Source organism: Thalia democratica, chromosome 8 (genome assembly GCF_965202585.1).
Source record: "Thalia democratica chromosome 8, ktThaDemo2.hap1.1, whole genome shotgun sequence".
NCBI classification, from domain to species: Eukaryota; Metazoa; Chordata; class Thaliacea; order Salpida; family Salpidae; genus Thalia; species Thalia democratica.
This window is the reverse complement of record NC_139172.1, coordinates 19,197,316-19,212,658: the sequence shown is the minus strand read 5'-3', so window position 1 is coordinate 19,212,658 and position 15,343 is coordinate 19,197,316. Positions and strand designations below refer to the sequence as shown.

At 24.6% G+C, this 15,343-nt stretch overlaps 2 protein-coding genes across 2 annotated transcripts; both read left to right on the top strand.

Moving 5' to 3' along the window:
• The first annotated feature begins 409 nt into the window (after positions 1–409).
• Positions 410–5,507, top strand: LOC145842688 (phosphatidylinositol N-acetylglucosaminyltransferase subunit P-like). Its single transcript, XM_082950165.1, has 5 exons — positions 410–426; positions 2,435–2,549; positions 2,706–2,778; positions 3,324–3,424; positions 4,987–5,507. The coding sequence occupies exons 2-5, from the start codon at positions 2,465–2,467 to the stop codon at positions 5,169–5,171; spliced, it is 444 nt and encodes a 147-aa protein (XP_082806291.1). The 5' UTR covers positions 410–426; positions 2,435–2,464; the 3' UTR covers positions 5,172–5,507.
• LOC145842411 (RNA demethylase ALKBH7, mitochondrial-like) lies at positions 629–1,512 on the top strand. The gene has a single exon (XM_082949847.1). The coding sequence runs from the start codon at positions 638–640 to the stop codon at positions 1,358–1,360; it is 723 nt and encodes a 240-aa protein (XP_082805973.1). The 5' UTR covers positions 629–637; the 3' UTR covers positions 1,361–1,512.
• Positions 5,508–15,343: the final 9,836 nt, after the last annotated feature.

Genomic DNA, 15,343 nt, shown 5'->3' with positions numbered 1-15,343 from the left:
TAAAGATATAATCAATAAAAGTTAGTGAACTTAATAGGTTCCTTGTAGAAGAAGGAAACTAAAAATTCAAAAAAGACTATTTTACTAAAATCTGGTTTCTCTTTCATTTTTAACTATTCTTCTTTAAATTTTTACAGTTAGCCCATTACTTATACCAAACTCCTTTCAATGCAGGATTTTTTTTTAATTTTGAAACAAGTTTTTTATAAAAAAAATGCGCTTTTTTTAAATATTTTTCAATTTCAAATTAGAAGATTTTTAAAGTATAAAAGAAATGGTTCTTAAAAGTTTAAGTTTCTAGCTCAAAAATGAAGGGGAAGATAGATTTTTAGTGAATCTTTAAATTTCAGAAAAATTGACTCTGAAAAATCTGTGGTCCATATGTTTGTACAGAAAACTTGTTACAAACGTTTAAACATCTCAAAAGTAAGTAAATAATTTTAAATTCTATAAAAACTGGCTTGTAGTTTATACTTAAAGTTGTCATGTAAGAGCCAATGTTAATTTTTGTAAAGTAAAATTGTTGACTTCCTTATGACCTTAAATCAGTAAATAAAAATATTAACATATGTGTTTAAATATTAGTTTGTTTCGATAACTGAATTCATAAGACTTTTTTTATAGGTAAAAATATAAAATGATTTCATTTAGATGCAGAAAAAGTGTTTCACTTTTACTTGTTGATAAAAATTTTAAAAGAAGCATATCAACTTGCTCTGATATAAAACAACTAGTTGAAGTTTCTGATGAGATGAAGTGTCAAGACATAAAAGGAGTTAAGATTTGGAAAGACTTCATAACCTCTGACTTGGAAAATAAGTTTGTCGAAGAAATAGATAAAAGAATTTCAAGAATATCATACCAAGAGGGTCATTGGGACAATGCTATTGTGGGGTATAGAGAGTTGGAAATCCAAGATCGTAACTGGTCTGAAGATATTACAAAAGTTTTGAGTTCTTTAAAACTAACAGCATTTAACGAAAATGATAAGTGTCTATCATTAACACATGTACTAGATTTATCTGAAAATGGCTTTATCAAACCACATGTAGACTCTGTAAAGTTTTGTGGTAGAGCTATTGCCGGTATAAGCCTATTATCCTCATCAGTAATGAAGTTTGTTAACGAAGAAGATGAAAATATGTGGTTCAAAGTTATTTTACCAAGAAGATCATTGTATCTCATGGAAGGAGATGCTAGGTATAAATATACCCATGAAATATTAAAAGATGAAGAGTCTGTATGCAATGGAGAACATATTGAAAAAGGAAGAAGAATATCTGTTTTAAATAGAACTCAAGTTGAACAACGTTTTATGCCTGAAGATATTTATAAACCAACTGTATTTTCATTAGATTAATTTGATTGTTTTTAAAGAAATTTTAGTTTTACTCAATAATATTAAGTAAGTTTTATATAGAAAATAATGTTTTTTAGTTTTTAGTCTTAAAATATTGTTGACTAAATAATTTAAACTGTAGTTAGTTTTTTGTATACTTTTTTATTTAAAAAAAATTAGTAAATTAAAAAAAATATTTTATACTAACAATTTTTAATCTTTAAATTTTTTGTTAATATATAGTATTAGCAGGGCTGTCACAAGGTCAGGAAAGTCAGGATAAACTAAAAAAATGACAAAAGTTAGGAAAAAGGGGGGTTTTTGAAAATAAGTCAGGAAATTTGACAAAATTTGAAAAAACGTCAGATTTAGTTAGTTCAAATTTACTAAATTCCTTGTTTGTCAAAGTCTTCAAATGGTAAAAAGTTCTTTAAAGTCAGACAAAAATTGCAAAATTTTTCTAGAAATTTACGAAGTTGCTTAGTTTTCAATGCCTTCATCTGGTAAAAATTGGTAAGATATCTATTATAAAACTGCTAAATGTTTCTATTAAAATAATGATTGAATTCAGCAAAAATACTGTTGCTTTATATGTCAAAAAATAAAACTGAAATCTTTATATAGTTTCAAGTGTTTAATTATGTATTTTAGAATAAGTTTATATTAATAGTTTTATTTAGAAAACTCAGGAAAATTTTAGTAAAAAGTCAGAAAATTTTTCTCAGCTTGATCTGTGGCAACTCTGAAATAGCTTTTAGTTTAGTTACAATAAAGTTTGTCTAAACTATTTATGTGATGTAATTATATAAAATGAATATTTTATGCTGGTAAATGTAGTGATTAAAATAAAATGTTGAAAACTTAAAATTACTGTAATGGTTTGATGATTATTTGTTGTATATAAGTTTACTAAAATTCTAAAGTTCTTTATCAGTTTTGTATAAAAAAAAGATTTAAATTAAGTTAGTTTACTTTTATTTATTTACAATGTAATTTGGTATGGTTTTTTGTAAAATAGTTAAAATTTGCTAGCTATATATTTTTAGGTTACAGAACATTAAGTAACTATTTAAACTATTTATTTTCTTTTAATAGGATATGTGATATTCAAACAAACTAACTAGTATGTCTGCTGTTATTAGCCCAGCTCCTACGCCTCAAAGAGCCATGTATGGATTTGTTTTGTACCTATTCAGCTACATTTTTTTCGGTAGGTTGATCAATAATTTTCTGTCTCAACAGTAATGTATAATAAACTTTAATTAAAAAATTGAAACACACAGATTTAGATAATGTTTTAATTTTAAGAAATAAAGTTTGGAATTTTTTTTTTAATAATTCTATATTTATAGTTGTATAATTTCAGGTCTTTACTGCATATGGGCCTTTGTCCCAAAAGAAAAGTTACGAGAGCTTGAACTTACTTATTTTCCCAAAAAGTAATTATTGTTAATAGGTAAACTAATTAGATAAATCTTAAAAAAAAACTTATTTACAAGTGATATCTGTATCTTATATAAGTTACCGCATAGTTATTATTTTTTAATGAAAGTGTCAGTTAAAAATAGTTCACTGAATGTATTAAAATTAACTACAATTAAATCAATTCTATAGAGAAGACATACTAATAGTATACACATATAATGTTTAGTTTTAATATTATATACTCGATTTTTGTTAGAAAATTAAGTACTAAAAAGGTTTTTTTAATTACAGTTTTCTTAACATTTTATACATTTTGTTGTATAAAATTTTTTGGTAATTATTTTTTATTTTAATAATTTAAATTAAGTTAAACTGGTAATAAACGTATAGCAGTTTATAGTTTCAAAATTAAGGTATTACAATTTTATATTTAAGATATCTATGTCTCATAAAAGATAATAGTTGATTTAAATTATTCAACTGCTTTTGTCAGATAATGTTTGCTACAATGTGATACATAATCAACTTATTTCTTCAAGTTTGTTATATATTTTCGTAGATATTGGGCTCTTGTAATACCTTCTTTGATATCCGGAACAATAATTGGATTCTTTATATTGTATTTTATAATTGGATTGTTAAATGCATACTCCTTAAAAAGTTAGTTTTGTTTTGAAACAATGAAAATAGTTTTGTTACACAAAATCTATAAACCTAACTAAATAGAAATTTTTGTTAATGAAACTAGTTATTTAATATTTAAATTAAAATGATTTGTTCTAATATATACCTTTAATTAAGAAAAAAAATCAAAACTGAAAAGAACACTCTATATTGCTACAGTTTTAGAGCAAAAAAATGTTTAAGCTTAATTTTTACAAACTAAGTACTTATGAAATTAATTTAAAACTAAGTGTTATGTATGTCTTATAGAATTTGTTACAAAGATTTATATATATCAGAGTTGCTCTAAATACTCAGACTTGTTTAAAATTGGTAAAAATCTCAAGCTAAACTATGCTAGTTTCAATCTTTTTGAGATGTTATGAAAAACGCAGACTAGATTTTATTATATATTTAATTATTTTGATCTCATCTAATTCTAAATAATTTAATTTTTCATAATAACTTATGTTTTAATACTTATTTGGGTTAACTTTAGCCTTGATGCTACCTCTACTTAATTCAGGGTTGCCAAAAAGCCTGTAATCCTCGAAAAACTGAAAATTGAGAAATTTTTGAAAACTACTTGGAATTTGAAACAATTTTTACATGTAAAGTAATATAGTTATTTGTATTAACTAAAAAATATTGCTGGAAAGTAAAATTTTTATTTGAATTTAATAATTCATGAGCAAATAGATATATTTGTACTACCAGGTTTCTATAGGAAAAAAAAGTCCCACCGTGTCAAGTACAAAAAAATAGTAAACTTTTTTTTACTTGACAAGGTCGGATTTTTTTCACACCGAAACCTGGTAGTAAATATAAAAGTTAATTTGCTCTTTTATTATTATACTATCAATTAAAGTAACAAAAAATATACCATAAAGATAACAGTTTGTTAATTTAAATTTTTTGTTAAAAAACACTTTAAAGTAGCTTTACATTATCTGTTATATTCATAAACAAAAATTTTTACCTTATATTCTTTACTAAAAATGTACCAGAAAACTTGTTTTTAAAAACCTCTAAAATGTATAAAAAAACCTTTGGTAACCCTGTTAATTATTACAAAATTTCTTGAATAATTTAAAGTTTCCAAGTTTTAAGTGTAAAAACGTATATTTAAAGTTCTGATCTAGTGATTCAAAATTTAGTTAAGTATGTTTTCTCGACTCCTTAAAAATATGTTCGTAGTGGGTAATTAAGTTTTAACTCTTTTTAAGGTTTAGTTGTTTTTAAAGCTGCATTAAATATTAAAAATATGAAAACTTAATAAAGCTGAATTCACGTTTTATTCAAACAATTTTTTAATGATTTAATAATAGTATTTTTTATGCACAGTGAAGTATACCACAAGCATGCACACTACTGTGTACAAAGGCTAAAATTTATTTTTGAATTTTAAATAAAAAAAGCTAGTTTATAGTCGCTGATGCTAATTTTTTATGCCTGAAAGAGTTAAAAAACTATATTTATTAATGTTTAGGTAAAAGTAGAAAGGTTTTAAGTTTTTATATATTTTTGTTTATATTGAATATATATCATTTTATCCAAAGAACAAATGGATGAATACGAGTATGTGGACAAGCACCGTTTTGACGAAAATTCTGACCAGCTTCAGAAAAATGACTGTGAAACAAGTCATATCAAGGATACATGCCCAGCAACGAAGTCAACAATTCTACAATCAGTAATATGTTCAATTGACTTCGTCAAAAACAAAACTACTAAAACTCAATGAAAAAAACTAGTTAATTATAAATTTATCATTTTTAACATCTTTAAAAAAGAATATATTTTCTTGCTAATAATAAAAATAGCTCACTAAAGACTGCTGTTGATATTTAGTTTTAGAGAAATGTCTATAGTGTTTACTGTTTTGCTAAAAAATAATATTTTTTGTCAAAACTTTAAAATAGTTGTACAAACTATTATACTTTAAAGATGTATTTAAGTTGCCAATTTTATAAAATTGCTACACAATTATATGTTTTTTAAAGTTTGTGTATTATGTTTTAGTTTTTATGTTTACTAGCAGAACGATTTATATTTTTTCTTAGGCTGCTATTGTATTATTTTTGTGCTCTAAAAACAAAGTTACTTTTATTTTTAATTTTGAAAAAACAAAACAAATTTCCAAGATAAGAAAACCTTAAGTTTTTATTCTATTTTAGTTAAATAACCATGTCCTAAATATCGCGATTTTCAAAAATATAGCTTAAATTAGTCGAGAATTTTTAAATATAAAGCTGTAAGATTTGTTGTTAAATTATGACCTATAAAAATGAGAACTGTAATGAACTCTAAATTTTTGTATACTTTTTATCAATTTAGTCTGTAATAGTTTAAAAATACTTGTAGTGCATGTGAATGTTTTATAAAGCTATTACATATCGACGTAAAGTTTTTTTTTTTATAAAATTTTAAAACTTGTTTTTCAACTAAATCATTTAAATAAAATGGTTTTATTTAACTTGTAACTTAACTGTTTTTAACTTTTACTTTAACTTAGTTTAAAGTTTGTAAAGTATTGAAAAAAACATAATGTATGTTATAATAAAAATGTGGTAGCCACTACTTTAAACATCTAGCGTTTTTGACTGAGCTTTTTAATTTGTGATAAAAACATACGATATACTATTTGGGTTTATAATTAAGTGTTTTTAAACCTTGAACACTAGTTGTTAAAACATACATTTCTAATAGAAAATACAAATTTATCACTTATTTCTATTTATTACTTTTGACCGAGAAGTCTTTTTGCACTGCAAGTCCTTAGACCTTTTTTTGAGCATTTTGGTTTTTGTGTTCAATAACCTTTTTGATAACTAGACTTATCTTTTGAAAAAAGTCTGTTTAAAAAAAATTAAAACGCTATAACCATCAAATTCAAACCACAGTATTCTGCCATTTGACATGGTAAACGCAGATCAAACTGTCTAAGATTACATACGAAAGATTGTGAGAAGCTTAAAACTGTAAGTTAAATAGCTTGTAGTCTTATTTAGCATTTATATTATTTCTAAACAAATCTAGTAATATCAGTTTACATGAACGAATCAAATATGCACGAAGAAACTTTTGCACGAAGGGTCATTTTTACAAGAAAAAAAAAAAAGATTTAAATAAAAACGTAAAAAAATTAATAAGAGAATAAAACGATTAATTAGAAATACAAAAAAAAAGTTACCGACTGAGGATTAGGGGTAACAGTGATAGTAAAAACTAGAAAAAATAATAATTAAAATTAACAAAAAAAGTTACTGAGCGAGGGTTAGGGGTTAATGTTTTAAAAGAAAAATATATATACCAAAAAAAAATTATTAATCAAAAAAAATTAATTAAAAAAAAAATTCCGACTGAGGTTAGAGGTAAGTGATAGTTAAAAAAAAAAAATTTAATCCGTTCAAAAGTGTCTCTTCGTGCATACAAACTCCTACCCCTAGTTTAAATTGAATAGTTTTTATCCGGCTGAATAAGAAACATATTTGTTTTAATGAAATTTTAAAAGACTACACAGGATAAAAAATCAGTGCAAAAAGGAAAACCAGTAAGAGACAGCTAGGTATGTTTGTTTATATTTAAGTATATGTATATATACAAATTATGAGAGAGGCAAAACTACTTTACAGATTAAAGTATGTCCAAGTTTTTTTTTAATTTTCTAAAATGTTGTGTCTTCCTGAATTTATATTCATTATAAAACCATATTTTACATAAAAAGGTTATAAAACTGTTAAAAAAAGGCATATTTCAAAGCAGAAAAAAAAGTATATGGTCACTGTGTATTATTTTGTAGATCATTAGACTTTTTGTTGGAAAGGATAGTTTAGGTCAGGGTTTCCCAATTAATTTTTTCAAATGGCCCCCTTTAAAGAAATTAAAAAAGCCATAGCTCTCTCCAACAAGATTACTCAAAAAACTACCATTAAAAACACTTGAGACTTTTTTTTGCTCATCATCAACAACTCCAGAATATCTAATATAAGTTTCAAATTATAACCTCATGGCCCCCCTGTGGCTCCTTTACTGCTCATCCCCCGCCCCTTTGCTGCTCATAGTCACTAAGTATCTGTCATTAGCCCACTTTGGGAAACCCTGATTTAGGTCCATCGCTGTTGTTAGTGCAGAGTCATTTTAGTTTTCCAACTTAAATTTTTTTAAAGTAAACTTTTAAAATACTGTATGAGGTAAGACTTACTACTGTCGTTGATTAAGAAAGATCTTAATTATCATCTATTTGTCTGCTCTCGTACATATGCCTTTAATATTTTTTTCGGTATAGTCTTCTTTAATTTTTTTTTTTTAAGGATGCATCACGCTGTTTTGTAATTGCAAAAACAGTTGAACTTAAAATGTACTATCGGTATTTTTATGCATAATATGACATAACTTATAACCAAGTAATAATAATAAAGAACGGAAATAAACCCTCCTATTTCACTTATTTCGGTTTTGTTTAGCTTGCAACTGGTATGTATAACAATAAAATTTATGAATGTATAAATTGACTTTTTTAATCGGTAAAAACTAGTGCTTAAAGTATTAAAAGAAACATACTCTCGCCAGTGAAAAAAATCCTTCAAAAAAGAGTTAGTTCAAAAATTTTGGTCAGAGAACTTGGTTAACAGAAAGATCTTTTGTTTGTTGCACAACTTATCAATTATTTACTTTATATATATTATGTTATAAAATAAAGAGAAATAAAAATGTATCATTTAAAATAAAAAGTTTGTTTTTTTATGAAATAAAATACATAAGAAGAAAAACATATTAAAAGATTAAAAAAAAATATATATGATATTCCACTCAGAATAAATTATCATGAAAAAATAAGTGTATTTAGTAGGTGAAATAAATGTTTGCTTAAAACAGGGTTTCCCAAAGTGGATTCCTGTGGTCCCCTTAGGATTCATTTCAGAAACTTAAGAGGCCATAAGCAGCTATAAATGGGCAAAGGGGGCGTGACGAGCAAAGGTGCTACAAGGTCTGATGATCAAGAGCAAAAATAGATCTTAGGCATACTTAAGGGTAATTTTTATACTTATACTAGAAATTCTGGAGTCGATGATGAGGAGCGAAAAATAAAAGGTCATAGGCGTATTTAAGGGTTGTTTCGAAATTTATATTATATATTCTGGAGTTGATGTTTAAGAGCAAAAAAAAACAGAAAAAGGTCTTAGCGTATTTAAGGGTACTTTAAAAAAAATTACACCAGATATAGCAGGAAAATTTGAAATTAACACTAGGCTATGGGTTCCCAAAGTGGGCAATTTCAGAAAGTTAGGAGGCCATAATTTGAAACTTAAAATAGATATTCAGGAGTTGGTGATTAAGACCAAAAAAATTAAAGGGTAGTTTTTTGATAAACTTATCGGAGGGGTTCTTTGCATTATATTTTCTTCGAAAGGGGTCTTATGAAATAAAGTTTGAGAAAACCTGGTCTAGAACAATAACTTAGGGCTCTTGTCTTTCAAAAAGTTCTGTAAACATATTCAGAGCGAAGAGAATAGACTGAAAAGACGCATTTAAGCTTTGAAACAGCTGTAAGCAAGTTGAAAATAGGTGGTTTTTATAAAACTGTAAATATATGCCTACAACTATAGATTCAATTATATCAAGATAAACAACGTAATAAAAAAGCATATGAAATACACTAAGCATTTTTAACAACATTTTCTTAATAAAGAACAAATACAAATTTACTTATAATATGTTCAACTGTTTAATAACAGTAATTTAGTTAATAGTTTAATTACTTAACATATTTAAAAGAAGTAATGAACTTCACCACACGACCAACAACAGCATCCGAGACAACCTACAACCGGTTTCGTCCTTATTAAGACTCATTAGGTAGGCATAGTTGCGAAAAACCGCTACAAAGTACCGAAGCGACCGTTTGTGGGTACAATTGAAAATTTGACACAGCTAAATCGTTCACAGCTCAAAGTCTCATAAGTTGTCTGCTTGTTGTGAGATTATAGTCTGTTGTCGTTCGATCAGTTTTAACCAATATCTGTTTCGGCTATTATAAACAAAGTTGAGATGTTCGCGTCAAGAAAAAATAATGAAGTTCACCACACAACCAACAACAGCAACTTTTTCAACTTTAACCGTAAACGGTCGCTTCAATACTTTTTGCTTAATCCCGCTTGGTAGGATCTTAACAGCGGTTTCTCGCGACTATGCCTGTTTAGTTAGTCTTAATAAGGTCAAAACCGGTCGTAGGTTGTCTCGGATACTGTTGTTGTTGGTCGTATGGTGAAGATCATTATTCTTTATGGCGCAAACATCTCTACTTTGTTGATTATAGCCGAAACAAATATTGGTTAACATTTTTAGATCAACTGTATTAAAGATTTTTAATTGTACTTATGCGAACAAAATATTAAGTTTTGAAAATAACTTTTAGTTATAGTCTTAATATAATTCAAATGAAATACTCAAACTATAAAATGATCGTGCTTTTTACAACCTAGACTGGATTAATGTCATCAAAATAACTTACATACTTAGCAGGGACTATACTTGGGTTTAGGAATTATAGGTTTACTTAATTAAGTTATTTGAAATAGCAAAAAATCACTTTTATTTCTAATCTTTGTACTAAGCACGTTAATTTTTTAAACATAGTTTAATCACAAAATTGAGAAATATCTGTAGCAGACCTTGATCTATGACTAGCAAAATATTCACCTTTTTTGAAGCAGAGTATGTTATTTAGTGGTCTGAATACTAACTAATTTCAGGTAAGCCTACAGACCAAACTGAATATTTGAGTATCCACTTAAAGCACATGCATCTACTTATTTTACTACGAAAGGATGTTTAATTAGAAGTATGAAATTTATGAAGCAACTTTTATCATCTATTTCTTTTCTGTTAATTTTTTCGTATGGAAAAAGATGAACAAAACACTTTGTTATGAGTACTTAAAATTTGAAAAATAGGAATTTTTGGTATGATTTTCTATGCATAGTAAATGAATATTTAAAATAAAATTGACGCATTTCTTAGAATAGTGTTTTTTTATTTAAGCTTATAAATTAACTATATTAAGTATTATTTGTTCATAATGTTAGTTCATATGACTTTACTAGTTTGTAAACGGATAGTTTTGGTAGGACCAAATACTTAATAGAACAATTGGTTTAACTTAGTTACTAATTCCCTTTCCAATTACCTAGCTTACTGTTCTTTTAATGTTAAATATTTTTTTATATTTAAGATAATTAAATAAATAGTTGTCTAACCAATATATTACACATATTAAATAAAGGCTATATAACTATATGTTTAGTTGTTTTGTTAATTGTTAGAAAAAAAAAACACATAAAAATGGTGTTTAATGTTTATAAATTTAAAATTGTAGTAAAAAACGGCCATAACTAATTTATTCTATGATGTATGTTTCTTAAATTTAGCAAACTATACATGTCATTAAAAAATATTTTAGAATAAGTTTTGTTATTTTTGTGAATGCGTCAGCAGCCTTACAAGTGACGGGTGATATTAAGTAAAAAAATAATTTTGTGGTAAAAAGTTTCTAGAAAAAAGTCTTCGCTAGACAGCTCAACTTTTAAACTATTGCAAAAAAGTATACACAACAAAATCGAGACTACATGAAGATAAGTTCGGTTTAAAATTTTTTGAAGTTTATATTAAATTTTAATTATTTAAAGTTAGAGCTTTAGATTTACTTAAAAAAGAGTAATGACTTGTGAAGTATTACTCTAACTGTTTGTTTATTCTTTTTGCAATATTATAATTCCTTTTTTACATTTTATCTGCAGGTTATTAGAAAGTTTGTTAAGAGACTAATAAGTTTTTAAAAGCCCTAATGTTTGCTGAAAATTAAATTGTTGGCATATTTTAAAATAAATTTTAAAATTGCCTGTTTTACGCTTGTTGCTTTATAGCTAAATAATTGTCCCATACGACAAAACTCTGCTCTGCGGCGAATCTTGACCGCGGACTTAAAGTTATTAAATTTAAAGACGCTTTATTTCGTGTTTTACTGAAAACAATTACTAATTTTTTTGAATATTAAAAGTAAAATATATTGAAGCAATATTTTTTATGTTTTTGAAAAATGTAATAAAAGTTTTAAATTTGGATCACAAGGTAAAGCATTACGTTTTGCGCGAAACTGCTTTTAAAATAACAATTATAAAACCTAATAAGATAAAAGTTTTATATGTCAGCACTTATCGTAATAACAATAGCTTTTATCAAAACTTTAATTGTTGTATAAACTACTTTTAACATAGCTCTGTTTAGGTTTTACAAAAAAAAAATGTATTCAATTTGTTTTTTTTTACTGTAAAAGCTACATTTATTTAAAAACTAAGCCGCTTTGCTGTTAAATTGTAAATTAAACTTTTCATTATGCTCATAGTTTTGTTTAAACATAGCTTATGAAGTTACTTCAATGTGTTTTAGTGACCTAGTTAATGTCAGCTTTCAAAACCTGGTGATATATTAGAACTAAATGTTAGAACTTTTTCATATACGTAATTTTGTACAAAACACTACGTGCACAATTGTGAATCTATTAAAGAATTAAAAAGATATGATTCATAATCATTATTTTAGGTCATTCACGTTAACCTATTATTAAAAATTAGAACAATACATGACGTATATCTGATAATTTGCAGTTGTTTAGAAAAAAATTATGTGTCATCTAACAAGCTTAACTGTCAACAACAAATTTTTTTCTATAGAATGTGCTAGGTAGCATATATTTGTCAGTCAAATATCAATATAACATTATAATTTTGGCACTAAAAGTTAATTTATCGTTAGTTTTAAAAGCTGTTTTTCAACTAGTTTATTTCTAGTTAAATCTAATTTATAAAAATTTTTAGTGATCTAAACAAGTTTAATATCATGAAAATTTTATTTGACTTACATCATAAATAAAAAATGATAAAGCATAATTTATATTTATCATTGTATCTTGTTTAAAATCGTTAGAATTTGGACTAAAATGTAAGTTAAAATACTAAAACTAATCATTTAAAAAATCTAAATTAAAACTTTGATCAAAGACAAAAAAAAAGGTTATTTTTGCTTTCAAAAAACTATTTAGACTTTTTCAATAGTTTTTCTACGTCAGATTTTTCTCAGTTAAGTACTTATTTTAATTTTTAGTTTTTTTATTAACTTATTTAAAATAGTTTATAAGACTATACTTAATGCTGCAAAAATATCTAAATGAGTTAATAAAGTTAAAATGTTATTGCTTTTATGACAAGCTTGGTTTACAACTTTTTTATAAGCATAGTTTTATACAAAACCTATTCTTGAATTTAGTTTTTTACATGTTTTAAAGCGAAATAGTAAAAAAAACAAAAATACAACAAACTTACATAAAGATTATAAACATTTGATTTATGCTCTTTAGTGTGTATAGCTCAAATTATTCATCATATTTTTTGCATTTTTTTTCGTTATAAAACAAACTAAAATGAAACTTCGAAAATATTCTAATACTTCTATAGGTTTTAGATTGTATATCTCAAGTATACAAGTTAATAAAGCATTTTTCATTTATACATGTTAAACAAAATTTTAGAATTAATTGTAACCAAATGTTTATACCAATATAAAGCATTTAAATTTTTTTATTTGATAGTGTTGAGTTTTTGACTTCTAAAATAGCGTAAAGTTTTTATGTAATTTTAGGTGTTGATTATGATTTAAATCAAGTTCAACACCTGTATATAGCTTTTACAGTCTTCTTAAATTTTATATCCCTTATGAGTAATTTAGCTAACAGTTTATGTAACTTTATATTTACTTTATATTACAATTTCGAAAAAAAAAAATTACTTAAATAAAAAGTTTTCAAAAAATTTCTAATTTGACCATGGAATAAAAAAGATGTGTATTCTAAATTTATTAAAAACCTGTTCATCATAATAGTTTTAACATGATAATTTTTTAATTAGTTGTCAGCGTTTTTATTTTTCAAATAAAACTTGCTTTATAAAAAATTGCTATGCTTTAAAAATTTTTACACATTTAACCTCCGACAGGTAATAAAGTATTTATTTTTTCTGTTTGAGTTTCATAAAAATCTATCCTAAACAATATATCAGTAAATATTAGCTTATTTAAATAAAAAGCAATAAAATATTTAGAAAATAATTTTAAGTTATATAAGTTTGTACTTTGTTAAGTATAGTAATTGAAACAAATAAGGAAGACAGTACTTTGTTTAATGTTTTATATTATAAAAAAATATTCACAAAAGGTTGTTTGAGTGAGATAAACTTAAAAACTAATTATTAGCATAAAAGGAAATAAGTAGGTCAACATTTGCATACTGATTTATTTAAATGTAAGTTTTACGTTGAAAGTACGCAAAATATATGACTTATCACTTTAACACAAGTTAGAGAAGTTCGTTTAAAAGTATAAATACCAGTGTTTTAAAACTACTATAACAGTTTAGTCAGAAAAAGTTCACAAAAAATAATTGATGAAGATTTTTTACTATAAATAGCGTGGGTTTGAGTTTAATAAAGGTATTTTAAGGTAGAACTTTACTATTTTTTTTAATATAACATTATTTGTTTTTTTTTTTCATTTAGCGATAAAACTTACTATCAGGTAAATTTAAAAACAAATTTTTTTAGGAAAATATTTTATAAAATGAAAGTAAAAGATCTGTAATGATGAATAGAATGAAAAAATTATGTTTTAAAAACACTGTAAGATAAATTATTAGAATATGTTATTTGTAAAATGTATCAAAAAATAATAACAAATACTTTTTAAAAAATTGTAATCAAAATTAAAATATTATATTTAAAAACTTTTAAGACATATTGCATTTACGTAAATTAGTCTAAAATTTTATAATTTTGTTCTTAAGTTTATAAACGTAAAGTATAACTTAAATATTTCGCGTTTACTTTATTTAAAAGTTAAAGTTTTGATAAATATTTTTAGTATATAAAGAAAATCATAACTAAATTAACTTATACTATGTTTATTAAATGTAATAAATAATATTTCAAATAGTTTCAAAATTATATTGCAGTCATTAAAGGTTTTAATAAAAAATTGTGAACAATTTTTATGTATAAATTTTTCTTAAAAATGTAGCAAAACTTTTTGATGTAGTTAACTGAAACAAAACCTACTTTATGTATAAATTAATGAAACATAATAACAAAAACTTACTGTTTTAATACTTTACAGTACTACTAAGTACCCTAATATTTATGGCTGCAGTATAGCTTATTTTGCATTTTAAACGTACTGCGTTTTGAAAAATGTGTCTTTTAAAACAAAGCTTATCAATCATAGAAGGTGTCATGAAGTTATTTATACATATAAAGAGTTTTTTAAACAACTGTAGTTTTAGTTGATTCTAATAAAAGTACTTTTGAATTTTTTAAAATTCATAATTTTCTATTTAACTTTATATGACTAAAATTATAAAAATAATAGAAGATAATTAGCTAAATATCTTAGTTTAAATAATTTAAATAAGTAATAAAAACATTAAGAGAAAAAGCTTAACTTAGTTTCTTAAAAAACTAAGTTTGAAATTTTGATCACATCATAGAAAAAGTGTGTTACGATTTATTTAAAACAGTATATATTTAGTTGAGTTTATAATAACATCATATAATTACTTAAATATTTGTCTTGAAAACGGAGATTTCTACTTATTTTTTTAGTGTAACAAAATTTTCAATAAAAAAACATAATAAAATATCTATTCCCTGGAAGAAAAAAAATACAAAGATTAAAAATGACTTTAAAGCTTATTAGGTGTTAAACTGTTTATATTAAGTATAAAAAAAGCATTTAAGCGTTAAATAATATAAACACTTGTTTAGAACTAGTTGTAAAAAAACGCTAATACTGTTTTAAATCATCAATAAATTG